The following is a 26,296-nucleotide window of genomic DNA, read 5'->3' as shown; positions in this document are numbered from 1 at the left end:
TAATTTTTTGTTCATTTTATTCAACATTATTTAAGAATTATGTCCTCCAGAATACAAGGAGAGTTCAATCTTTAAAAAGCAGAAACCTATGCCTCACTCTTTTCTCAAAACCATGTATTTTATGCTAACTGAATGTATGATGTAAAAATTTAAAGACCTGCAAGAAATTCAGACTTATCACTACTGTACTAAGTATAAAATAGAAATGCAAGTGTTAACCCATCTTATTGGATAACATGCAGATACTATGTAGAATACTGGAATGAATCTGCAAAACCAAATTTTTTTAGGTATAAAATCTCACAGGTTTTCAGTAACTCACGTGAAATGGTTATATGGTGCACCACAGTACACATTATTGTATACATTTCCATCACTGTAACTGAATGAAATGTATTCCACATAGATTACAAATTCAATCATTAACATAAATAACAAGTGTACAATACCAATTTCTAACTTTTGTTCATAAACTAGGTTTGTTCCACAAATAAAAATGAACTAATACATTAAAAATACACTTCATACTTAAATTTTGATCTACTAAGTATGTTATCTTACATGACCTTAGTAATTATACAATTTTTAATGTAACAATAAGTGCTTTTCTACACACAAGTGGTTGAAGCTGTGCATTGACTAGTTGCTGAGTTAAAGGCTGCTCCTTGAGGGCAGTCATATAAATATTGGTAGAAAGTACCATTTGCACTGAGGGAACACATATAATATTGAAAGCAATCAAGTGGGTTTATAAATCGGCCTACACTTGTGCAGGTAAAAGGTGCAACAGTAGTTGTTAGAGTTCCAGTTGGAGCAGTTACTGTAGGTGATAAAGAGGTGCTTGATGTACCACATGTAACATTTGTGGAAAGTGTACAAAGTCTTCTCACCGAGTCAAAAAAAGAGCCACCAGGGCAGTTATACAGGTATTGGTAAAATCCACCAGTAGATATAGGGGAGCACATATAATAATTAGAGCAATTTGTTGGATCAGGGAACCTTCCAGTTGAAGTGCACACAAAGGGTTGTTCTGTTGTAGGGGAAATGGTTGTTGTTACACATGGAACTGTTTCCAGACACTCTAGGGAACAGTCAGCACTGCAGTAAGTTCCTGTTGGGCATACATTGACAACAGGAGTTGCTGGAGGTGTGCCACCTATGCAGGCAACACTTGCAGTTTCATTTACACAGTAAAAGCCATCAGCATTACAGACTTGTCCTTCCACTGGGCAGTACAATGCTACAGCAACCTGAAAAATAGTTACATTTCATACAGAAAGGATTCTTCTGTTGTAATGGCCAATGTTATATATTGTAGTGTCACCAACCAGTTTTAGTGAAATTAGTAAGCAGTGGTAAGAAAGCCGCATGATGTATTGCAGTAGCAACTACAGGATGGTAGGCACAGTATGGTAACATGGGGATCGGAATAACATGTACACAGGAGGATTGCATGTCAGGCTAGCCCACACTCGGTGTGGTAATAGTTGTAGCAGACAGGATGATGTAACCAAACCAGGGCAAGAGACTTGTTGTGAGCCATGTGACTGGGTCCAGGTTTCTGTGTAACTGAAGTGCATCAGAACCATACAAATAGGTCTGAATTTTAAAGCAGATTCATTTGAAGCCCAGCAGCCATGCCAAATGAGAAGACAAATGTGGGCCATGGGCTGGTGGCTGTCATTCAGCCTGCCATCAGCATCATAGGTGGTCTATGCAAGCATCTCTTTGCTCAGGCAGAAGCAGCTATCTGCAAGGAGCACATGCTAGGGGGACCAGAGTGAGGTATATTTGTTTCACCTAGCTACTGATGCATTCTGTGTTTAAAGTCAAATAAAGCATTTCTTTTAGTCAGCAATATATCCACTGGGCCTTCCAGCCCATCATCACCACCACTCCTCTACTGGATGCTGTTGCGCTCAACGGAGTGGTACCAGAAGTGGGATCTTCGAGCCTGTCGCTCCACCATTTGATGAGAGCAGGGGGAGTAAACAGCACCTAAATTGACACAGGGTGGGGTGAGTGTAGCCTTTTTGTTTTGGTTTCATTTGGCGGAGAGGTCATAGCAAGTCAGTGGTTTTGCCAGGTGGTACTGTGCTTGTGAGTTCAGTATGAGAGAGAACAGATTTTTTGATGAGGTGTAAATATGCCTTAGCTTCCACCTGGTTGCTATGGGCAATATGGGTGTCATGAATAAGAGTTGTGGCTTATTGTCTAGTAGTATATGATATGTGAAGCATGAGTAGTGCTTCAGAAAAAAAATCATTATTTTCATTTGTAGTAATAATTATTAGCAGATGCTCAGGCAAGTGCAATAAAGTTATAGTAAAGAGTAATATGATAGTGTTACAGTTAAGTATTCTCTGCTCACCAAGTGGCAGCAAGAGAACACACATACAAAAGATATTACAGTTTGCAAGCTTTTGGGGTCAGTGACTACTTTTTCTGGCAGAAAGGTGGAAGGGGAAGGAAGAAGGATGGAGGAAAAGTACCAGTGAAGTTTAGGAAAAGCAGTAAACTTCAGAAAAGTTGCTAAGAAGCCCAGGTCAGGGAACGCTTACTGGATGGGATGAGAAGGATATTTTTGCCGAGTTAAGTATTCTCATAATTTGATTTTGTTTTGTGCAGAGCAAGGAAAATGGCTTGGGTTTAAAGCATGTAAGGTAGTGAAAAATGTTTTCAGTTATGATTGTTTAACTGATAAGAAGTAATCATGATGTCGTCAGTACCACCAGGAGGAGGAGTTTTGATATGACACAGAACTACCATAGAGGAACTATTTAAAATTTAAGAAGTAAAGTAGATAAGTTGCTAGTAGAAAAGATAGAGCTCTCTAAGGAGTCAGAAGCAGTTGATGATGAGATGAAGGAAACAACTTATGACAAAACTCCAAAGTACAGGGAGAACTTATGGAGAGAGCACAAAGACTGGTTAATGGAAAACATGCCTCATGATGTGAAGAATATATTTATTATGCATTTGATCAAAAAAAGTGAAAGAGAGGAAGCAGGATGGCAAACTGCCATTAATGTAGTTAAACTTGTCAATCGTGAGAAAAGTATGACTGAGTGTCCTGATTGGTTTGATGAACTTTTTTGTGGGAAGATTAGTTGAAGATGGTGTCTTAATTCAAGTTCTGGGGAATATAAGCAGGGCACAGTGTAACGATATTGTTGAATGTAAGGAGATTAATGTAGAAGTACCAGCTCCAATAACAAGTAGAATTGTGGAGTCTGAGATAGCAGGAATGAGTGTGGGACATACCAAAGTGATTAAATGTAGGGATAGTGACTTAGGTGATTTAAGTGCAGTAGTATCTACCCCACTGGGTGATGATGGGTGTTGTGTTGTGGTTGGAGAACCTGAGCCAGATGCAGAGGGAAGTGCAGGTGTCAATTATATTTGCATTGTGGAGAGTAGAAGCGCAGACGATTTTGTTGTTTTAGATACTACATGTAATGCACAAGAAATTGTTGATAGTTGTGTTGCAGTTGTTTTGACAGTAATGGTACAAGCACATATATTTCTCAGAAGCAGAGCGAACAAAACAAAAGGAAGAGAAAATGACTTTGTAGATTGGATAATCAGATCAACAGGGGTGAATCTGTGTATGTGTATGCGAGGTTCAGAATGTACGATGAGTGTAAGTACTGGGTCACAGCCTTGCAGGGCAAACAGTTGATGTACAGACATGCTATTTACTGCACAGTCACAGTCTGATACATGTGACAAGTGTGAAGTGGGTGAAGGATACAATGCAAGGCTAAAAGTAAACATTCTAACTGAACATCATGCCAAAGTTAAACTTCAGTGATAGAAAGTTGTTGCCAGTGTGGAGCTGTCATGAATGCCTCTGTTGTACAAACAAACCAGTTAAACCATATACAAATACACCATGGTGCAAATCATAAGGTATAGTGCCATCAGGCAGTAGGAAGTTGTTTTGGGTAAACAGGAGTAGCAGAAAACCCAGCATTTAGAGAGGAATTCAGTCCTTAATAATTGCTACAGTGGGAGGAATAAGTGAGACTACTTGTCAACATATTGTGAAAGATGGTAGTATATGTGGTTTTCTGATGACAGTAGTTTTGGGAGTATGTGTGCTGGGAAAGTGTAGGGGGAACTGTTATTGCAAGGACAAAGTTCCCAAAGTTTTTCCAAAACAAGTAGTTAAAAAACCACCAGATAGACAGATGAGATGCAACAAAGCATAAGGGTTCACTGGAGCCAGACCATGTTGTTTTGAAGCTGATACGTTAAGGGTAATTGATCAAGAGAGAAAGAATGTCATTTTTAGCTTGTAAGTGTGGAATGTAGAGTTAGAGGTTTTTGGTGCATAAATGTGGGAAGAGGTCTAGCAGTGAAATATGTTTCATAGTATCTGAATCAATGAACATGGAAAAGGTCCCTTGAGAGAGGTTGGAAGATTAAACAATACAAGTGAGAGATGAGAAATAAATTTACAGAATGCAAGGAAGACGGAGTGCAGTCATAAGAATTAAGTTAGCAGTTTTGTAGCATTTAAGAATAGCCAGTCTAGTAGCATGTACTTATTCTGTGGATTAAGGTTGCAAGCAGTTACAATTGAAAACTGGGCCTGAGCAAGACCCAAGGGGCTAGATCTTCCACGTGCAGGGAGTAATGTAGTCTCACTACCCATTTTTACTGAAATTAATAAGAAGTGGTGAGAAAGCCACAGGAAGTATAGAAGTAACAACTGTGGCCTGTTAGGTATAGTACGGCAGCATGTGGCTCAGGATATCATGTACACAAAGGAGTGCATGTCAGTCTACCTGTGCTCAGTGGAAAACTAGACAGTGAAGCAGGAACAGTCAGACTGGGTGGGACAATGTCACCACAGCAGGACAAGACTCTTGTTGTGAGCTATGTGATTGGGGGTCACATTTTGATGTAACAAATGTGCCTCAAAGGTGTATAAAAAGATCTGAATTTTGAGACAGGTTCATTCAGAGTCCAGCATGATGCCAGGGTCATGTCATATCATGAAACATCTGAGCATCACCTGTTGCAGCCGTGGGTTCGAGACCAGTCAGGTCAGCCACCACCAGCACTGAGTTCCTTCTGGGATTTGGTGCCACAGGACTGCTGACTTACCGTTTACACCTGCTGCCATCTGACTCCAGCCACAGGGCAGTGAGTCAGGTCCCATGCACAGCAATCTCTATGTGGCACCACAGTGAATGCATACAGGACTGAATCACCAGAGTGGGCATTCCATGGGGGGACATTGTCACAGGAGAAGTAGTGTGATGCTGATTTTGGGGGCTGAGATCTAGTGACAGGCTGTTGCCCATCATTCAGCCTGTTGTCAGCATTAACCATTCACCTAAATGAGCATCTCCTGACTCGTATTGAAGCAGCCGCCAAAGAGCCAGTGCCGGCCAAGGTCACCAGAGTGAGACAAGTTTGCCTCACCTAGCTAATAATATGATGTGTATTTAAAGTTGAATAAAGCATTTCTTGTCATCATCAGTGTATCCACTGGGCCTTCTAGCCTGTCACCACCACCACCATTCATTCTCCCAAGTGCTGATGACATGCGACTGACATATTCACTGTCTTTTATTATCCATTTAGACCTCTGTTCAGCAATCCATCCACCTGTATCTAACTAGGTTATGTAGGAAGCCAGTCAGTTCTGTTGTATTCAGTCAAATCTTTTGTCATCTAACCCAACAGTTGTATTGTCCAACTTCCCCCCTGCCATATGTTAGTTGCAATAGATACTAGGTACCTAACGGGTGAGCAAGGGCATAAATATTTGACACATTTTTTTTTATTTAAATGAGAAAGCAGCTCATTTGAAAGGTCTGAAAATATGTTACACTGCTTGGTTTAGTCTGTTTGCTTCAGATTACATATTTATTAGACAATCTGTACTTGTTGAAATGGGTCCTACACATTTGAGCAGTATTCTAGGATGGGTCACATGAGTGATTTGTATGTGATCTCCCTTGTAGACTGACTGAATTTCCCTAGTGTTCTACCAATGAAGGACAGTCTACAACATGCTTCACCAATGACAGAGCCTAAGTGACTGTCCCATTTCATATCCCTTCAAGCTGTAAAAATCTGGTATTTGTATGAGCTGAGGGATTCTAGTTGTGACTCTCTCTCTCTCTCTCTCTCTCTCTCTCTCTCTCTCTCTCTCTCTCTCTCTCTTTTCAAAAGCGTATAGTTTTACATTTCTGAATATTTAAGGCAAGTTGTCAATCATTGCTCCACTTTGAAATCTTATCAAGATCTGACTGAATATTTGTGCAGCTTTTCTCATACAGCACTTTATTATAGGTAACTGCGTAATCTGTGAAAAGTCAGAGGTTACTATTAGTATTGTCCGGCAGGTCATTAATATACAACATGAATAGTAACACATTTTCCTAGGGCACACCTGAAGTTACTTCTATATCTACTGATGAGTCTCTTTCCAAGAGATCTGACTCTTACCTGTGTGTCCCATACCATAAAATCCTCTATTCAGTGACAAATTTCCCTTGATGCCCCGTGTGATCATACTTTTGGTAACAGGCATAGATGTGATGTTGAGTCAAATGCTTGCCATAAATTGAGAAATACTGCATATACGTGACAGCCTTGAACAATGGCTTCAAGTATGTCATGTGAGAAAAGTGCAAGATGGGTTTTTTGTGACTGATGTTTCCAGAAGCATTATAAGGGGAAGGGAGAGGAATGAAGGGAAAGAATTGGAGAGGTTTAGGACAATGAGTAAAGCTCGGAAAAGTCACCCAGGACCCCAAATCAGGGGAGACTAACCGGATGGGATGAGAAGGAAAGATTGATTGTTGGGGACTGCACTGGATGAGATTTGAAAACCTGAGAGCTAAAAAGTGGAAGACACGGCTATATGCAAGACCATGACTTTCTAAAATCATGCCCCAAAATTAGGTCCATTCTGTCTGAAATTTTGCCCACCACACCTAGAATAGCTTTTCATCATCCTTCCGATCTCCACAAATCCTTGTCAGGCTCTATGCTACTTCTGCACACATCCCCCTACCCTATGGTCCCTACCACTGAGATCATACACATTGCAAGACTTGCCCTATGCACCCTCCTGCCACCACCTATACCATCCCTGTAACTGGCAAAATATATACTGCCAGAAGGAGAGCCACCTGTGAAATGACACATCATATACCAGCTGTTATGTAAACACTGTTTGGCCTTTTACATCGGCATGATTACCACTGAGTTATCAGTTAGGATGGATGGGCATAGGTAGAGGGTGTATATCAGCAACACACAATATCCAGTTGCAGAGCATGCTTTACAACATGACAGTCATGACTATGGTGCCTGTTTCACCATATACGCAATCTGGATTTTCCCCCCAGACACCAGTTTCTCAGAACTCCACAGGTGGGAACTAGCACTGCAACATGTCCCTGGTTCTGGACACTCACCTGGACTTAATTTACATTACTTTCTTTTGTCTCAGCATTTCTTCACAGTAATTACTGCTTTCTTTACTCCTTTTCAGTTTTATATATCTTTCATTTTCAGATCTGTCTATTTTCTGTTGCCCTCTCCCACCTTTGTTACATACAATGCCCTTAGCTTTTCACTCTTATTAACTCATAAATGGTGTTTTAGCAGTAATCTCAGTCTTGCATATGACCCTGTCTTACACCTTTAAGCTCTCAGGTTTTCAAATCTTGTCCCAAGCAGTCCCTGACAATCAGTCTTTCTTTCTCATCCCATCTGGTAAGTCTTATCTGACCTGGGGTTCTGTGTGACTTTTCTGGACTCTACTCCTTTCCAAAAACTCTCCAGTTCCTTTGCTTTTACCCCTCTTTCTTCCCCTGCAAGCCTTCTGGCAGAAGAAGGCACCACCGACACCAACAGCTAGCATAACTAAAACATTTTCTTCTACGTGTGTTCTCCTGCTGCCACTTGGTGAGTGGAATTTTTTATGTATCCAATTACATTATATTGTGAAAAACTTGATTATTTTCATTGTGTGTTTGTGTGCGTGCGTGTGTGTGTGTGAAGGTTATTCTGATCAAGGTACCTTATTATGTTTGAGCTCTGATTATCTTCTAAGACTCTACAACTACTGGGTGTCAAGGTTATTGCAAGGTGGTTTTGTGAATCCCTTCTGCTACCATTCTTGTAGAATGGTATGACCTGTGCTTTCTTCCACCTTTTGGACACTGTTTTTGTTCGAGTGACCCATGATAAATTAAAGTTAAAAGAGGGACTAACTCAACTGCACTCAGTACTGATTCTAATAGGGACTCCATCAGGTTATGGAGCTTTGTTTAATTTAATGATTTCAACTGTTTCTCAAAGCCACTTATGAGCTTTGTTTAATTTAATGATTTCAACTGTTTCTCAAAGCCACTTATGTTAATATTTGTTTGACTCATCTGACCAGACATGTGCATTGTAACAGTGCACACAGTGTGTTGCAGATGTCAGAAAATACCATTTAACATTATTAACATAGGCCTATAGTGTCCTAATGTATTATATTGCTCAATGTTTTCAATTTAACACAAACAGCAAGATTACTGTTCTAAGTATTCATTTACAGAGTAAAAACAGTGACACAACAAATATGACTTCACGGCTTTGCTAAATTTTATGTTGTCTTCAATGGACTTAATACTAGTGGGAAGATTGTTGAACAGCTGGAGGCCCATGTGGAAAGCTCCCTTTTTACACAGTTGAGTGTTTGTATGTATAACATGCAGGTCACCCCTGTCGGCCGAAGGCTGAAAGACTTGGGGTCAACAAAATGGGTTTTGCTCCTAATGTGATGATGAAAACCAATACAGTATTTCAATACACATATTTTTTCCTTCGTTCATGCAGTATCAAGCTACATACCAAGTAAACAGTGGAATAGAATTACTCGAATTAAGGTACTTAGTCTCACAAAGTGTAAAGTTCCTTTTCTTGGATTGATAGTCATCACAAGTTACTGAATTGAGTTTTTTGTAAGTGTACTTCAATCTGACCTTCTGTGTGTGATTACATGGCAATAATCCAATTCATCTGTTTGCAAGTACTCCGATACTGTACTGCTATATTTTTAATAGAAGTATTTTTTGATCGACTGTTGTCAATAGCTTTGATAGATGAAGAAAAATGCCTGTAGTGGATTGTTTTATATCTAATAGATCTCAGATCTCTCTCCCTTAAAACCCACACCCTTTCATTTTTCCCTCTCCTTCCTTCCTTCCTGACGAAGCAACTGCCAGTTGCGAAAGCTTGTAATTCTGTGTGTGTGTTTTGTTCATGTGCCTGTCTGCCGGCGCTTTCCCGCTTGGTAAGTCTTGGAATCTTTATTTTTAATATATTTTTCCCATGTGGAAGTTTCTTTCTGTTTTATTTATATATATATTTTGCAACTTTTTCAAGTACTTTAGTGGAGCAGGATAAAGTTGTGATAAGCCTATAGTTTTTGTTGTCTTTAATATCAATTTTACTGGAAATAGGAATTACTTTTCATATTTTCAGTGACACTTCGAAGGTACCTTCCTGGAAAGAACAGTCACAGAAGTGACTGTGGTTCAGCAATAGTCTCTGCACAATTTTTGATTATTGTTACTGGAATTAACGCCAAATTAACAGGAATTTTTTAAACCTCTGACTGGCTTTACATCTTTAGTGACTAATAATGGAGACTGAATGTGTGCATGTGTGAGTTTATCATTTCATTCTTGTGTTTAGTGTAAATTACATTGTTTTCCCCTCTTTCCCTTTTTATAAAATTCAACGTTGCTTTTACTCCGTTGTTGGATTTGTCAATGTTCTCATCATAGGGCATCCTTTTATCTGGGTCTTATCACTTTTCTCAGAATACATGAGTAGTTTGAATAGCATTTAAGTGGTTTAAGGATATCATCACTTTGTTTAAATTACTGTGTCAATCTGGAAGTCAAATGTCAGCTGTCAGTCAGACTTAGGTCATTTAAAACTTTCAAGAGGTAAGAGAGAGGAAATCACTGAAAAAAATTGAAAAGTAAATTCTTTTTGATGATGTCCTCAATTCTGTGAGGGACTCTATTACAAATAATGAACTGTAATATTGTCACTTGCTGTCAAGAAAAGGTCCTTACTATGTATCTTGGACTGTGACCTCAAGATTTAAGCAGTGAGACATACAAATGACTGCACTAGAGTGGAAATATGGGTGCAATATATACTAGAAGTGGATTCTATAGAGAAAGTCTACAAAGCTCAGGAGTCAAAATCACAAACGTATCCACAGTTGCCACGTGACAATTTCGTGGTAATACTAATGCGTGAGGCCCAGATAAAAATGTTGCCATTACTAACGTGTGCAGTTACAAACTTATACTTCCAAACAATGCACCGAGACCTAAATAACTTGATGGTTAAGATGTTACTTTCCTTCTCCCTAGTGCAGATAGCCCAGCTGTGTACTAATAGGAAAGGAAATTTCTTTATGAAAAAGGTAGTCCCACACTGAAATTCTGTGTCAGTTCTATGCTAATTGCATGTCACACTCTGAGAAGTGGCCTCTGAATTTTCATACTACGTATAACAAAATACATATACTTAAATGGAATGTTCATTGATAAGGCAAAAATGCTTGGTGGCATTGCAGGCACATGACATGGTAACAAAAGTATGTAAGCAGAGTAGACACAGATGGGGGATCGCCCTAGCAAAGATATGGACTGCAAATGGGTAAATCCTTTGAGATAAGCGACTTTGACAAAGGGCAGATTATTATATGCAAACCTTGTGAAAGAATATCTTGAAAATGGTTAAGCTGGTTGAATTTTCATGTGCTACTGTCATGAGTATCTAGGAAATAGGTAGAAGGACAGTGAAACAACCAGTAGGTACTAAATGGTAGGATGTCCATGGCTCTTCACAGAACATGGGGTTTGGAGGCTCGTGTGCTCTGTAAAGTAGGACAGATCGTGATCTGTGGGATCTCTGCTGAAAGAGCACAATGTTGGTGCATGCACATGTGTTTTCTAGCACACTGTTCATCATGCATTGTTGAACATGGAGCTCTGAGGCAGATCACCTCTACTTGTTCACATGTTGACCCAATGACATAGTCAACTACAATTGCAGTGGGCATGGGACCATATGGATTCGACCACTTATCAATGAAAACATGTCAGCTCTTTGGGTGAATCACAATTTTGCTACACTAGGTCAATGGTTGTCTCCACAAACGCTATCACTGAGGTGAACTGTGGCTCAAAATATGAACCACGCAACTGATGCAGGCTAGTGGAAACACTATTATGCTTTTGGAGGCATTCTGCTGTGCTTGCATGGGACCTGTGATGACAACTGAAAACATGCTGCCAGCTGCAAACCACCTGCATCCCTTCATGCTTAGTGTCTACCCTGACAGCAATGTCATGTTTCATCAGTATAATTGTTCATGTCTCAGAGCCAGAACAGTGCTACAGTGGTTTGAGGAGCATTATAGTGTACTCATGTCGATGTCTCAGTGACCAAATTCACCTGATCTAAATCCTACAGAACCCATCTGGGTCACTAATGGATGCTGTCACTGCATACACAAGTCAGTGGCCCATTATTTATATGAATTACATGATCTGTGCATAGACATCTAATGACACATATCTCCATAAACCTACCAACAAACTGCCACATCACTGATATACAGAATAAGAGATGTTTGATTACAAAGACGCACAAACAAGCTATTAAGCAGGTGGTCATATGTTTCAGCTCATTCACACACTGTTACTGTACTGATGACACAAACTGCATGATTAATTAATATATATTTAAGTATAGCATAATAACATCAATGCTTTCAGTTATAGGGTGGCATCACTGACTGTCTTTATACTTTATCTTTAGAGATGTGGTACCAGTATGTGAAAATGATGTAAGGAAGCCATGACCACTGACATAAGTGATGTAATGCTGCACACATAGTCTTCACATGCATGGTGAAACAAATTTCAACTGGCATGTAAATAGCATCACGTTACTCTCGTAGTAGTAGTGGTTTATCTTGTAGTGAAGTCGAAGCAAATACTCCGTGCGAATTGGTATGGGTGGAGGTTATACTTATCAGCCGAATTAAGTTAATAATTGGCTCCTTCTACTGACCCCCAGACTCCGATGATACAGTTGCGGAACAGTTCAGAGGAAGTTTGAGTCTCGTAACAAATAAATACCCCACTCATACGGTTATAGTTGGTGGGGACTTCAACCTACCCTCGGTATGTTGGCAAAAATACTTGTACAAAACCGGTGGTAGGCACAAAACGTCTTCTGAGATTGTCCTAAATCCTAAATGCTTTCTCTGAAAATTATTTCGAGCAGTTAGTCCACGAACCCACGCGAATTGTAAATGGTTGCGAAAACACACTTGACCTCTTAGCCACAAACAATCCAGAGCTGATAGAGAGCATCATGACTGATACAGGGATTAGTGATCACAAAGTCGTTGTAGCTAGGCTCAATACCATTTCTTCCCAATCCATCAGAAACAAACGCAAAATAATTTTATTTTATAAAGCGGATAAAGTGTCACTAGAAGCCTTCCTAAAAGACAATTTCCATTCCTTCCGAACTGACTATGCGAATGTAGACGAGATGTGGCTCAAATTCAAAGATATAGTAGCAACAGCAATTGAGATATTCATACCTCATAAATTGGTAAGAGATGGAACGGATCCCCTGTGGTACACAAAAAATGTCCGAACGCTGTTGCAGAGGCAACGGAAAAAGCATGCAAAGTTCAGAAGAACGCGAAATCCCGAAGATGGGCTAAAATTTACAGACACGCGAAATTTGGCATGTACTTCGATGCGAGATGCCTTTAATAGGTTCCACAACGAAACATTGTCTCGAAATTTGGTAGAAAATCCGAAGAAATTCTGGTCTTATGTAAAGTACACAAGCGGCAAGACGCAGTCAATACCTTCGCTGCGCAGTGCCGATGGTACTGTTATCGACGACTGTGCCGCTAAAGTGGAGTTATTGAACGCAGTTTTCCAAAATTCCTTCACCAGGGAAGACGAATGGAATATTCCAGAATTTGAAACACGAACATCTGCTAGCATGAGTTTCTTAGAAGTAGATACCTTAGGGGTTGCGAAGCAACTCAAATTGCTTGATACGGGCAAGTCTTCAGGTCCAGATTGTATACCGATTAGGTTCCTTTCAGATTACGCTGATACTATAGCTCCCTACTTAGCACTCATACACAACCGCTCGCTCACCGATAGATCTGTACCTACAGGTCGCACCAGTGTTCAAGAAGGGTAGTAGGAGTAATCCATTTAACTACAGACCTATATCATTGACGTCGGTTTGCAGTAGGGTTTTGGAACATATACTGTATTCAAACATTATGAATCACCTCGAAGGGAACGATCTATTGACACGTAATCAGCATGGCTTCAGAAAACATCGCTCTTGTGCAACGCAGCTAGCTCTTTATTCGCACGAAGTAATGGCCGCTATTGACAGGGGATCTCAAGTTGATTCCGTATTTCTAGATTTCCGGAAAGCTTTTGACACCGTTCCTCACAAGCAACTTCTAATCAAGCTGCGGAGCTATGGGGTATCGTCTCAGTTGTGCGACTGGATTCGTGATTTCCTGTCAGGAAGGTCGCAGTTCGTAGTAATAGACGGCAAATCATCGAGTAAAACTGAAGTGATATCAGGTGTTCCCCAGGGAAGCGTCCTGGGACCTCTGCTGTTCCTGATCTATATAAATGACCTGGGTGACAATCTGAGCAGTTCTCTTAGATTGTTTGCAGATGATGCTGCAATTTACCGTCTAGTAAGGTCATCCGAAGACCAGTATCAGTTGCAAAGCGATTTAGAAAAGATTGCTGTATGGTGTGTCAGGTGGCAGTTGACGCTAAATAACGAAAAGTGTGAGATGATCCACATGAGTTCCAAAAGAAATCCGTTGGAATTCGATTACTCGATAAATAGTACAATTCTCAAGGCTGTCAATTCAACTAAGTACCTGGGTGTTAAAATTACGAACAACTTCACTTGGAAGGACCACATAGATAATATTGTAGGGAAGGCGAGCCAAAGGTTGCGTTTCATTGGCAGGACACTTAGAAGATGCAACAAGTCCACTAAAGAGACAGCTTACACTACACTCGTTCGTCCTCTGTTAGAATATTGCTGCGTGGTGTAGGATCCTTACCAGTTGGGATTGACGGAGGACATCGAAAGGGTGCAAAAAAGGGCAGCTCGTTTTGTATTATGACGTTATAGGGGAGAGAGTGTGGCAGATATGATACACGAGTTGGGATGGAAGTCATTACAGCATAGACGTTTTTCGTCGCGGCGAGACCTTTTTACGAAATTTCAGTCACCAATTTTCTCTTCTGAATGCGAAAATATTTTGTTGAGCCCAACCTACATAGGTAGGAATGATCATCAAAATAAAATAAGAGAAATCAGAGCTCAAACAGAAAGGTTTAGGTGTTCGTTTTTCCCACTCGCTGTTCGGGAGTGGAATAGTAGAGAGATAGTATGATTGTGGTTCGATGAACCCTCTGCCAAGCACTTAAATGTGAATTGCAGAGTAGTCATGTAGATGTAGATGTAGATGTAGTAGTAGTAGTAGTAGTAGTAGTAGTAGTAGCAGTCATAGCAGAAGCAGCAATAGGAGTAGTGATATTATCAGTGGATCAAATTATTCATATTATCAGCTATCACTCAATGATTAATATCATTGCATAATATATGTATCAATTAGGCTAATCAGTGGAACAAATGGATCTATGGACATGGCAGTAACTGGGTGTGGGTCAACTACAGGTTGACACGTGTTGAACTATATGAAATAAAATCATCATAACTTCTGAACGGTTTGCATTAGGATGTTTAAACTGCACAGATGGCCATGGGGCATGATGGGAATTAGTACGCGCATGTGCACACCCCTTGTTGTTGGCCATTTACACATGAAAATGTCACGGTACAGTGTGCCTGAGTATATAGTGCTTGTGAAGGCCTACTATGGGGCAACAACAGCCTAACTGTGACTCAAAGGAAGTTTGTGACCGAGTTCAAGCTGAAGACAACTGGTCATAGTGCGCTAACAATCAATAATTTGATTCACAAGTTTGAGATAATGGGTAGTGTTCATGAGGACAGTGGTGGCAATGTTGGTCTTTATCAAAAAGGGTGAAAATGCTTGAAAACATTGAGAAGATACATGCTCTGCTTGAATCCAGCCCCAGGAAATCGATCAGACAAGCTGCACAACAGGTGGAAATCAACCAGGAGACACTGTGACATTGTTGTTGAAGATCTCCATCACTTCCCATACAAAATTCAAACCCATCAGCCATTAAGCACCAGGACCATGGAACAGTGGCTGTGTTTCACCAACAATATTGGAAACAGAATTGGACTTTCATGTGAATATGGTTTGGTTTAGCGATGAAGCCCACTTTTATTTGGATGGGTTTGTATGCAAAATTGGCATGTTTGGGGGTCTGAGGATCCATGTTTCATGATCAAAAAGTCTCTTCAGCCTCAGTAGGTGACTGTGTGGTGTGCCATATCTAGCTGCAGAATAATGCGTGTGATATTCCTTGATGGTACGGTGACTACTGAAGGTACAGGTGAAGGTTTTGGAAGATAATTTCATCCCCATTATCCAAAGTGACCCTGATTTCGACAAGATGTGGTTCTGCAAGACGGAGATCGACCCCATCGAAGCAGGAGAGTGTTTGATGTCCTGGAGGAGCACCTTGGAGGCTGCATTCTGGCTCTAGGGTACTAACTGGGGTGCCACTGGCACGGGGTTCAATTGACCCGAACAGATGTGACTCCTTTTTGTGGTGCTATATTAAAGACAAGGTGTACAGCAATAACCCCAAAACCATTGCTGAGCTGAAAACAGTCATTCAGGAGCTCATTGGCAGCATCAATGTTCTGAAACTTTGGCAGGTCGTGCAGAATTTTGCTATTTGTCTGCACCACAACACTGCCAAGGATGGCAGGCATATCGAACATTTCATAACCTAAATCTAAATATCTGTAGTGACATTTACATGCTGAATTAAGTGTGCAAGCTGTAGTTTGCAACTAATTTATATTTTTTTCATATAGTTCAATAATTGACACCCTGAATGTAGCTGATTTTGAAAATATAATGAGCTCATTAGTGCACAAATGCTCTTGATGTACACCTGACGAAATTCAGTTGGAGGAAAAGTCTAAAACGTTGGTGGTGGTGGTGGGGGGGGGGGGGGGGGGGGTTAATGAGTTCACACTTAGTACACGATGTGACTTGGGTTTTACAAATATGGGTGAGTAACTCAGTAGAGGCTGGAGTTAGACAACACAATGAAGAGCTTAATCTTCAACAATCATGAAGGTGCTCAGAGTAGCAAAAGCAGTACTCAGCTGCATGAAGCTGCTAAGATAGGCTATCAGCCTGTTGCCACACGCAGCACATCACCTGGCAGCATGTGACACCTGATGAAGTGATGGGACTCAAGGTACAAGTGACAGCATGGGCTAACACCTGCACAAAAGGATTCCTCTAGTTGGCCCATGATTAGGTTAGCATAGGATGGTCCATATCAAACCTACTAACCACCAGCAATACCTCCACTTTGACAGCTGCCACCCATTCCATACCAAGGAGTCCCTTCCATAACACCTAGCCACCCACGGTCGTCACATCTGCAGTGATGAGCAGTCCCTCTCTAAATATACCAACGGTCTCACTGAGGCCTTCACTGACTGTAATTATCCTCACATACTTGTACAAAAACAAATCTCTCATCATGCCTTATCTTTCCAGCCTCCTACCACCTCCCAAAGTCCCACAGTCTGGCCACAGAGGAGCATTCCCCTCGTAACTCAGTACCATCCAGGACTGGAGCAACTGAATTACTTTCTCCACCAAGGTTTCGATTACCTCTCGCCATGCCCTGAAACGAGAAACGTCCTACCCACTATCCTTCCCACCACTCTTACCATGGTATCCACCATCCACCGAACCTACACAATATACTCGTCCATCCTTACACAACCCCTGCTCCTAATCCTTTACCTCATGGCTCATACCCCTGTAATAGACCTAGATGGAAGACCTGACCCATACATTCTCCTACCACCACCTACTCCAGTCCGATCACTAACACCACCTCTCTCATGAAAGGCAAGGCTACACACAATGTAATAATTTAGAATAGAATAACATTCAATTTCACCACACCAAATCTGACCACTGTTGATGTGGTGTTCACTTGTGAGAAGGATTATTATATAGACAACTTTCATATTTCTCATTTCAAAAAGGGGAAACTACTTCAAACATCTGCTTGTTATGGAGTAAATGTTTGAAACATCAAATAACTGTATGAATGAGACTAGATCTTAAACAATGGAAACTCTAGGTTGGAACATTAACAGTATTAGGAAAATATCAAACAATGGAAAATCCAGGATGGAATGTAACTGCATCAATACAGAAAAGTTTCCTTATCCCTAGCCAGAACCCAGTCCCACGTACTGTTCCTGTGTTGTTGCTTGGCTCGTGGAATCTCCCCCAAATGGCCTTACCATAGAATTAACCATCCTCATCTGCCACCCCTCCTTTCACAATGACCTCCATCTGTTCAGATTCTGCCAATACTTAGCCCTCACCAACACAGTCCTGCAAAACCATATCAACTAAGCCCAAACCTCCTTGCAGTACCTTCTCTCCCTCTGCAAAATTCTCCTGCTATGCAATCCTAATTCCTGGAACCCGTAACACACATTGAAACTCTTGCACTTTATGAACTAGAGCAATATGCACAACGCCATCTCAAAAAGCTCTCAACCCTGCTCACTTCCTACTCCACCTTGGAGTACCACTGTCCACCACCTCTGCAACAACCTCCAAACCTCCTCCCTGTCCCCTCATGGCTGACAAACCCTTTCCCACTGACCTACTAAATTTACTCCACCCTCCAAAACTCCCACCACCATACAGAATCCAGAACATAAACAGACCCTAAACACTGTCATGAACCTTTCCTACAGAAGCCTTAGCCCCACAGAAACATCAGTCTTTTCCAAAGGCCTTACCTTTTGCTCCACTCCCAAATTCAACCATGACTTGTTAAAGACCTTCTCTCCTTCTCCTGGTTGCTACAGTGGAAAGACTTTTTCACCACCAACCCACCAACCAGACTCAACCAAATATCAATGTTGAACCCTGCCTAACTGAGCTCCCTCATGAATCCAACTGTGACCCACTGTCACTGCCACTGACACTGCATCCCCCCCCATTAACTTTCCAGAATTTCTTAACCTCTAACCTTGTCCCACCATCATTTCCCAAATCCCTGAACATGCAAACTAACCTTACATCCACAAAAAATTCACATCCCACCATCTAAAAACTGACTGTGCCTTATAATCAATCCTACCTGCAGGCATAGGCTCCACCACTTTTGTTTTGTACCACAAGGATTACCTGGCAGAAGGACTCCACCAGCTGTCAGATACATCCACCCACAAACGTCACAGTGGCCCCATCCCAGAAATCCAGCATGATCTCGAGTCACTCCCCAGATCCTAGGCCCATCTCAGAACATCTACCCACGTCCACCTCTCTGCTCACTCCTACCACTCCCTGCACTCCTACCTTCTACATACCTCCTAAAGTCTGTAAACCCAACTATCCAGGACACTCCACATTGTGGCCGGTTACTGTGCCCCTACTGAGAGAATCTCTGCTCTAGTCGATCAACACCTTCAACCTATTACCCAGAACCTACTCTCCTATATATAAGATACCAACCATTTCCTACACTGACTCTCCACAGTTCCTGTCAATTTACTAAACAGTGACCTGCTTATCACTATTGATGCCACCTGCCTTTAATCAACATCCATGATGCCCATGGCCTTATCGCTATTGAACACTACCTTTCCCAGTGCCCAGCAGATTTCAAACAGACAAGCTCCTTCCTAATAGCCATGATTAACTATATCCTCACCCACAATCAATTACTTATACTTTGAAGGCATTATCTACAAACAAATCTCAGGTATGGCTATGGGGACCCAAATGGCACCATCCTATGCCAACCTATTCATGGGCCATCTAGAGGAATCCTTCCCATACATCCAGAATCCTGAACCACTCACCTGGTTCAGATTCATTAATGACATCTTTGAAATCTGGATTGATGGTGAGGACACCCTATCCACTTTCCTCCAGAACCTCAACAACTTTTCCTCCATTTGCTTCGCCTGGTCCTACTCAACCCAACAAGCCACCTTCCTAGATGCTGACCACCACCTGAAAAATGGCTCTCAGAAGCTCCGGCCATATCAAACCTAGGAAACACCAGAAATACCTCCACTTTGACAACTGCCACATATTCCATACCAAGAAGTCCCCTCCATACAGCCTAGTCACCCGTGATCACTGCATTTGCAGTGACAAGTGGTCCCTCTCAAAATATACTGAGGGGCTCACTGGAACCTTTACCAGGCCTTAATTATCCTCCCAAGCTTGTACAAAAACAAACCTATTGTGACTTATCTTTTCAGTCTCCCAGCTCCTCCCAAAGTGCCACCATCCGATCTCAGACCATTCCCCTTGTAACTCAGTACCACCCAAGACTGGAGCAACTGAATTACCTTCTCTGCCAGGGTTTCAACTACCTCTCGTCATGTCCTGAAATGAGAAATGTCCTGTCCAGTATCCTCCCCCCCCCCCCCTCCACCACCATCACCACAATGGTATTTCACTGTCCAGCAAACGTATACAATGTACTCATCCATCTCTACACAACCCCTGCTCCCAACCCCTTACCTCATGGCTCATACCCCTGTAATAGACCTAGATGAAAGACCTATCGCATACATTCTCCCACCACCACCTAGTCAGTCCGGTCACAAACATCACCTATCCCATCAAAGGCAGGGCTACCTGTGAAGCTAGTCGTGTGATCTACAAGCTAAGCTGCAACCAATGTGCTGCATTCCAACATACTGTGGCCAAGAAACAAGTGGACCACCCAGTTGCTGAGCACAGTGCCAAATATGACATCATTCATTTCAATGACTGCTTCACAACCTGTGCCATATGGATCCTTCCCACCAACACCAGCTTTTCCGAAATGCATAGGTGGGACCTTTCCCTGGAATATATTCTAAGTTTCTGTAACCCTCCTTGCCTCAACCTTTGTTAGTCATTATCCTCACCTATCTAGCCTCCCTGTTCCCATTCCAGCACTATACAGCCCTAATTCCACCATCTCACTCAGACTTTTTACTTCTCTCCTTTCCATTTACCCCCCCCCCCCCCCCCCACCCAAAAAAAAATCTCTCTCCTGCCCTCCACCTAACCTTCCAATGGCACATAGCTGCACTACCCTCTCTCTACCTCGCCTCTAGGCACTCTCCAGCAGCACTGCACTGTCCGCCACACCTATCCTACTATCCCTCCCCCTCCATGCCCCAGCCTCCTTCTTACCACTGCCCACTTGCCACTTCCATCATGCACTGGTGCTGCTGCTTGCAGTGTGGCTACAGTTGTCTGAGACTGCAATTATGTTGTGTGTGTGTGTGTGTGTGTGTGTGTGTGTGTGTGTGTGTGTGTGTGTGTGTGTGTCTGGCATCTATTTATGACATAGGCCTTGTGGGCCGAAAGCTTTGTTTGTGACAGTCTTTTTGTTGTGCCTATCTGTGAGTCAGCATATTTGCTATATATTAGGGTAAAGATAGATTGAACAATGAAAATACAGGATGGAATAATGTCAATATTATGAAAAGAATGGATTGCTATTCACTTTGTAATGGAGATGCTGAGTTGCAGGGGACAGGTACACCAAAAAGACTACTAAAAACATGAGATTTAGGCCAGAAGGCCTCCAAAATAAACATATGCACCCAAATTCATGCAAAAAATGCAGCTCACACAAACATGATCACTATGTCTGTTTGCCTGGGTGAGACTGAATCTGGCTGCAGCAGCCAGAAACAGTTGTCATGTGTATGTGAGTTGCGTTTGCATGAATACGTGTGTGTGTGTGTGTGTGTGTGTGTGTGTGTGTGTGTGTGTGTGTGTGTGTGTGTGTGTTTTGTCTGCTTTGGAGAAGGCCTTCTGGCCCTAAGCTTATGTGTTTAGTAGCGTTTTTGTCGTGCCTGCCTTTGACTCGGCATCCCTGTTATATGATGAGTAGCAATGTATCATTATCACAATATTTTTGAAAAAGGTAGATTACTGCTCACCATAAAATGACCATTGAGTTGCAGAAAGGCACAAAAAAACCATTGTTACGCATTAAAGCTCTTAGCCAAAGCCTTCTTCAGCAAAGAAAACACACACACCTTCACATACGAAAGCACATTTCACTCACACATGGCCACTACCACCACCAGCTCCAACTGGAACATGACTGTCACATGATCAGCCGTCTGAAGTGGGCTGAGAAATGGGAATGGATAGCAGAATATGAGTGGGGGAAAGTAGAACACTGTCTGGTGAGTCATGCATGGAATAGAGACTACCAGGCACAGCTTTGGGAGGTGGGCTGTGGAGAAAAAATGGGGAGTGGAAAAGGAGAGAAGCAGGGAAGGAAATGGACAAGTGGATACATTGATAGAGTGAGGCACACAAAGAGGGTTGGGGACTGTGAAAAGGAAGGAGGGTCAAATGGGGGCAAACTGTTATTGGACGGTGTGGGAAAGTGGGTTACCATAGGTTGAGGCTGGAATAATTTTGAGAGCGAAGAATGTGTTGTAAGGATAACTCCCATTTGCACAGTTCAGAAAAGCTGGTCGTGTAGGGTAGGACTGAGATGGTCTGGGTTGTGAAACAGCCATTCAAATAAACCACATTATGTTCAGCTGTGTGTTGTACAACAGGTTGGACTATTTTGCACTCGGTCACAGTTCAGTGGTGGCATTCATCCTGGTGGGTAATTGGCTGGTAGCCATACCAATATAAAAGGCTGTGGAATTGTTGCAGCAGAGCTGGTACACAACAGGGCTGCATTCACAGGTGGCCTGACCTTTGATGGAGTACAAAAACCCTGTGACAGGACTGGAATAGGAAGTGCTGGATGGGCGGATAGGGCAGGTCTTGTACCTGGGATCCTTGTGGCAAGGGGGTTGGGATTGGGAGTGACACAGGGATGGAATAAGTTGTTGTGGAGGTTGAGTGGATGATGAGACACCACTTTAGGAGGGGTGGAAAGGATCTTGAGTACGATATCCCTCATTTCAGGGCATAATGATAGATAAAGTCCTAATGACTGGTGTGGTTCAGTTGTTCCAGTCTGGGATGGTATTAGGTGACAAAGGGGGCACTCTTTTGTAGCTGGCTCTTGAGGGTGGTTGGAGGGCTTGGGGTGTGTAGGGAAATGGCCCTGGAAATCTGTATGCATACAAGGTCTGTTTTATAGTGCCTTTCTGTGAAGGCCTTGGTGAGACCTTCAGCATGCTGAGAAACAGAGTTCTTGTTACTGTACATATGCCATCCCCATGTGGCATGGCTGTGTGGGAGGAATTTTTTTGGTATTGAAGGGATGGAAGCTGTCAAAATGCAGATACTGTGGGTAGTTGGTGTGCACAGAGGTGTGGATGGAGCCATCAGAGAGTAGGAAGCCAACATCTTGGAAGGAGGCCAGAAAACCATGTGAAGCAGATGGGAGAGAAGGTGTTGAGGTTGTGAAAGAATGAGGATAGGGTGTCTTGGCCATGAGTCCAGATCATGAGGATACCATCAATGAAACTGAACCAGACCAGTGATTTTGGGTTTTAGGAGGCAGGTTTTCCCTAGATGGCCCATAAACAGGTTGGCATAGGAGGGTCCCATCGGTTGCCCATGGCAGTGCCAAGGATTTGTTTGTATATCTTCCCTTCTGAGGAGAAGAAGTTATGTGCTAGGATAAAGTTATATGAGTGGGTTTAGAGACTGAAGGACAATGGAAAAGGTAGTGTTCAGTTGTGGCAAGACCATGAACATAAGGGATGTTGCTGTTCAGGGAAGTGGCATTGACAGTGACCAGTAGGGAACCAGGAGGAAAAGGGGTGGAAATGGTGGAGAGTCAATGAAGAAAATGGCTAGTATCTCTGATGTGGGAAGATAGATTATATACAATCTGTTGGAGGAGTTGGTCAATGAAGACCAAAGTTGTTTCAATGTGGGAACAATAACCAGCTATAATGGTGGTTGAGTTTGCCTGAATTTTGGGGAGTATGTAGAAGTTGGGAGTGCAGATGTCATATAGATGTAGAGGGAAATGGATTCAGGGAAGAGATTCAGGGAAGAGCCGCAGACTTTAATAAGGGACTGAAGATATTGTTGGACTCTAGGATAGAATCACTAAGGCAGAGTTTATAGGTGGACGAGTCAGACAAATGGCAGAGGCCTGCTGCCAAGTAGTCTCTGTCACTCACCAAACAGTGATAGAGCCTTTGTCAGCAGGGAGAATAATTAGGTCAGGATCTGTTTCTGAACTGTGTATGGCTGTCATTTACTCTCCTGAAAGGTTGGGGTTCGTAATAAGGGACCTGGGGTGCTTCTTTGAGTGAATGTTTGTGTGCTTTATTTACTGGAGAAGGCTTTTGCTGAAAGCTGTAGGGTTAAACAGTATTTTTGTTGTGCTTGTTTGCAGTTCAGTCTTTATGGTGAGTTGCAGTCTACGCTTTTCTTTATATTGTTGAGGCTATAACTTCATAGCAGCATACCAGTTGACTTACCCAACCTAAAAAATGGTTTCTAGACATTGTGTTCTCATTTAATCTATCATCAGTTATGTTGGAGACAAGTTGTTTACACACTACATTTTCTTAGGTAAATAAATGTTATGACCTGATTTTAAGCTGATCCCCCCCCCCCCCCCCACTTTTTTGTTAAGATTATCACTGCCCTTCTAATCGGTTAGCAAACTCAATACTGAAAAGAGAAGAGGAAAATTAGAAGTTGACTCTACACATCCACAGTAAGAAAGACACCGTGAAACATAAAGCAACAGAAAAAATATGGATTACTGTTAGGCAGTGACAAGAATAAGGCTGTATGTATGGGCAAAACTGAACTGTGAAGGGAACAGGTAATATGAAATATGAAGAAATTACACAATGTGACATAAAATAAGTGACGGAAAAAAGATTTACAGTGCTTCTGTGTACATTATTAGTTTATTAATTCTGTAGATCTCAGAGTGAAGGAGAAACTCCAGGGATATTGAATATATCAAGAAATATTTTCACAAAGTTGAACTCTTTTAGAATTGCATTAATAATTACTGATAAACTGCTGTAGGTGTTGTGTTCACTCAGGTTATACTTGACACAGGAAAATATCTAGAATGCTGCTACTTCTGCTTCTTCCTCAGTTACATTCTATGGACATTTTTCACCTCATATTGTTACCTAAATATCTAAATGAGTACATTTGCATTTCTAATAGAACAGCATTTATCTATGAGTTAATGAAACAAAGACATGTAAACAATTATAACTGCTACTTGTCGTGCAGTTAATAGAAATCTCCAATCCATTGTAGAAAGCACAGATAATCATGTACTAATTTCAATTTCTTTTGAATCTGTATGATATATCCAATTTCTTGGTTGATGTCAGAGACTTGCTGAAGTTCTGTGTGTCATGTTCACTTTTTTAAAGTATGCTTTTTTTACTATACCTGTATTTCCACACTAGATGGGTCATTAAAGCAGCAGGAAGTGAAACTGTACAAACCACCATCTTAATCTTTAAGTGATTTGGAGTTTTATGCAAATTAAGTGATTAAACCTGTTTTGATTAGAGGTGTTAACAGGGACACAATGTAGTTATTGCATTAACAAGATACTCTTTTCATTAAATGTGTGAAACTACTGAGTTACAGGGGAATGAAAGAGTTTAAATGACTTTCAAATAAGCTAATACTTGATAGTAATTACCAAAGAAACAACTGTCCAAAACAGGCACTGCATATTGGAAAACAAGCTGGTCCTATTTCACACTACAGCTGCACACAAAACATCTGATAGACTACTGAGTGAATAAATAGCCCCTCTCATACTTTTTTGCAAATTGAGGACACACTCTCCCTGTCACACACACACACACACACACACACACACACACACACACACGTACTCATACATACAGATAAGAAGTGTTTAATCAGGAAATCCAGTTACATAATGTGATGAATATATGATGAACATAAATATTTCATGATGCCCAAGAATAAGGAAATATACAGCTGTGAATGCAAAATAAGATTGCACGACAAGGCATTATCTATAAGTAATACTATCAGCAAATTGTTTCCATCATTTGAGGGCAGCAAGAATTGTCAGTGTAGGCAAACAATTAAAATATATAATTCTTCTTGATCATTATTCAAAAGAAGGATAAAACAGATGTTACAACTTTCAGAAATATGTTTCTAATTATTAATTCTTGTCTGTAATACAACCTGTAAGATTTAATGTGCATTCTGTTTTCATTAAAACTTATTTTACAAGAAGTGTAGCACATGTGTTATTCCTTTTTTTATATTAGAAGCATTCTTTTTCCTTTGTAGATCATATCACTTTCAGTATAAATGTAAGTGCAAATAATGTATGAAAAACTAACTTTATAAAAATTCAAATTTACATTTCAAAAATGTTTATCCATTCAACATAAAGCTAAGTGAAGGTAATTAATTTGTATGAAATCAATCAAGGACAGAACCTCGTAATCTTGACAGTTCCTTATAGTGAGAGGGTTATATCACTGGTAATAAACAGTTTGTGTGGTTACATTGGCCAGCAACAAAACTCCAGTAAGTCTGATACTGAATGAAATAAAAATGCCATGTGATCGTGACTCAGGTTGATGACAGAAAATTAATAGAAATAACAGGGAAAATATGTTTTCAAACCAGCTCAATTAAACTTCTTATTCCTTCTTCAGTATTTGATTGAGATGTTGAAACTAGTATACTTTTAGACAACTGAATTTGAAGGGACAGAGGAAGAAGCATGATAAACATTTGAGATCAAAATATTGAAGAAAAGGAAAAATAGGACTTCAATTATTTATAATTACTGTCATCAGACAAGAGTTGAAAGCATGCTATATAAATAATAGAACAAAATAGTAATGCCTGTTATAAAAAGTCAGGCACAATAACACATATAATCTGGAGTGTTATTATTTACTTGCCTTTATTTATTCAAGGATCATCTGACAATGGTATAGGCTTTGTTAAGGTAAGACAGTGTCAATCAATATATAACACACAGCATATACAACATGCTTTAAGAGGATTGGA

The 26,296-nt window shown here is 41.2% G+C and overlaps 1 protein-coding gene across 1 annotated transcript; it reads right to left on the bottom strand.

The window, feature by feature from the left end:
* On the bottom strand, positions 1–25,101 carry LOC126354102 (uncharacterized). The gene is made up of 2 exons (XM_050003495.1): positions 24,930–25,101; positions 1–1,250 (listed from the first exon to the last, which is right to left on the bottom strand). Exons 1-2 carry the CDS (start codon positions 24,960–24,962, stop codon positions 609–611), a joined length of 675 nt encoding a protein of 224 aa, XP_049859452.1. The 5' UTR covers positions 24,963–25,101; the 3' UTR covers positions 1–608.
* Positions 25,102–26,296: the final 1,195 nt, after the last annotated feature.

This window comes from Schistocerca gregaria, chromosome 3, assembly GCF_023897955.1.
Source record: "Schistocerca gregaria isolate iqSchGreg1 chromosome 3, iqSchGreg1.2, whole genome shotgun sequence".
Lineage (NCBI taxonomy): Eukaryota > Metazoa > Arthropoda > Insecta > Orthoptera > Acrididae > Schistocerca > Schistocerca gregaria.
The sequence above is the reverse complement of the archived record's forward strand: the minus strand, read 5'-3'. Positions and strand labels throughout refer to the sequence as shown.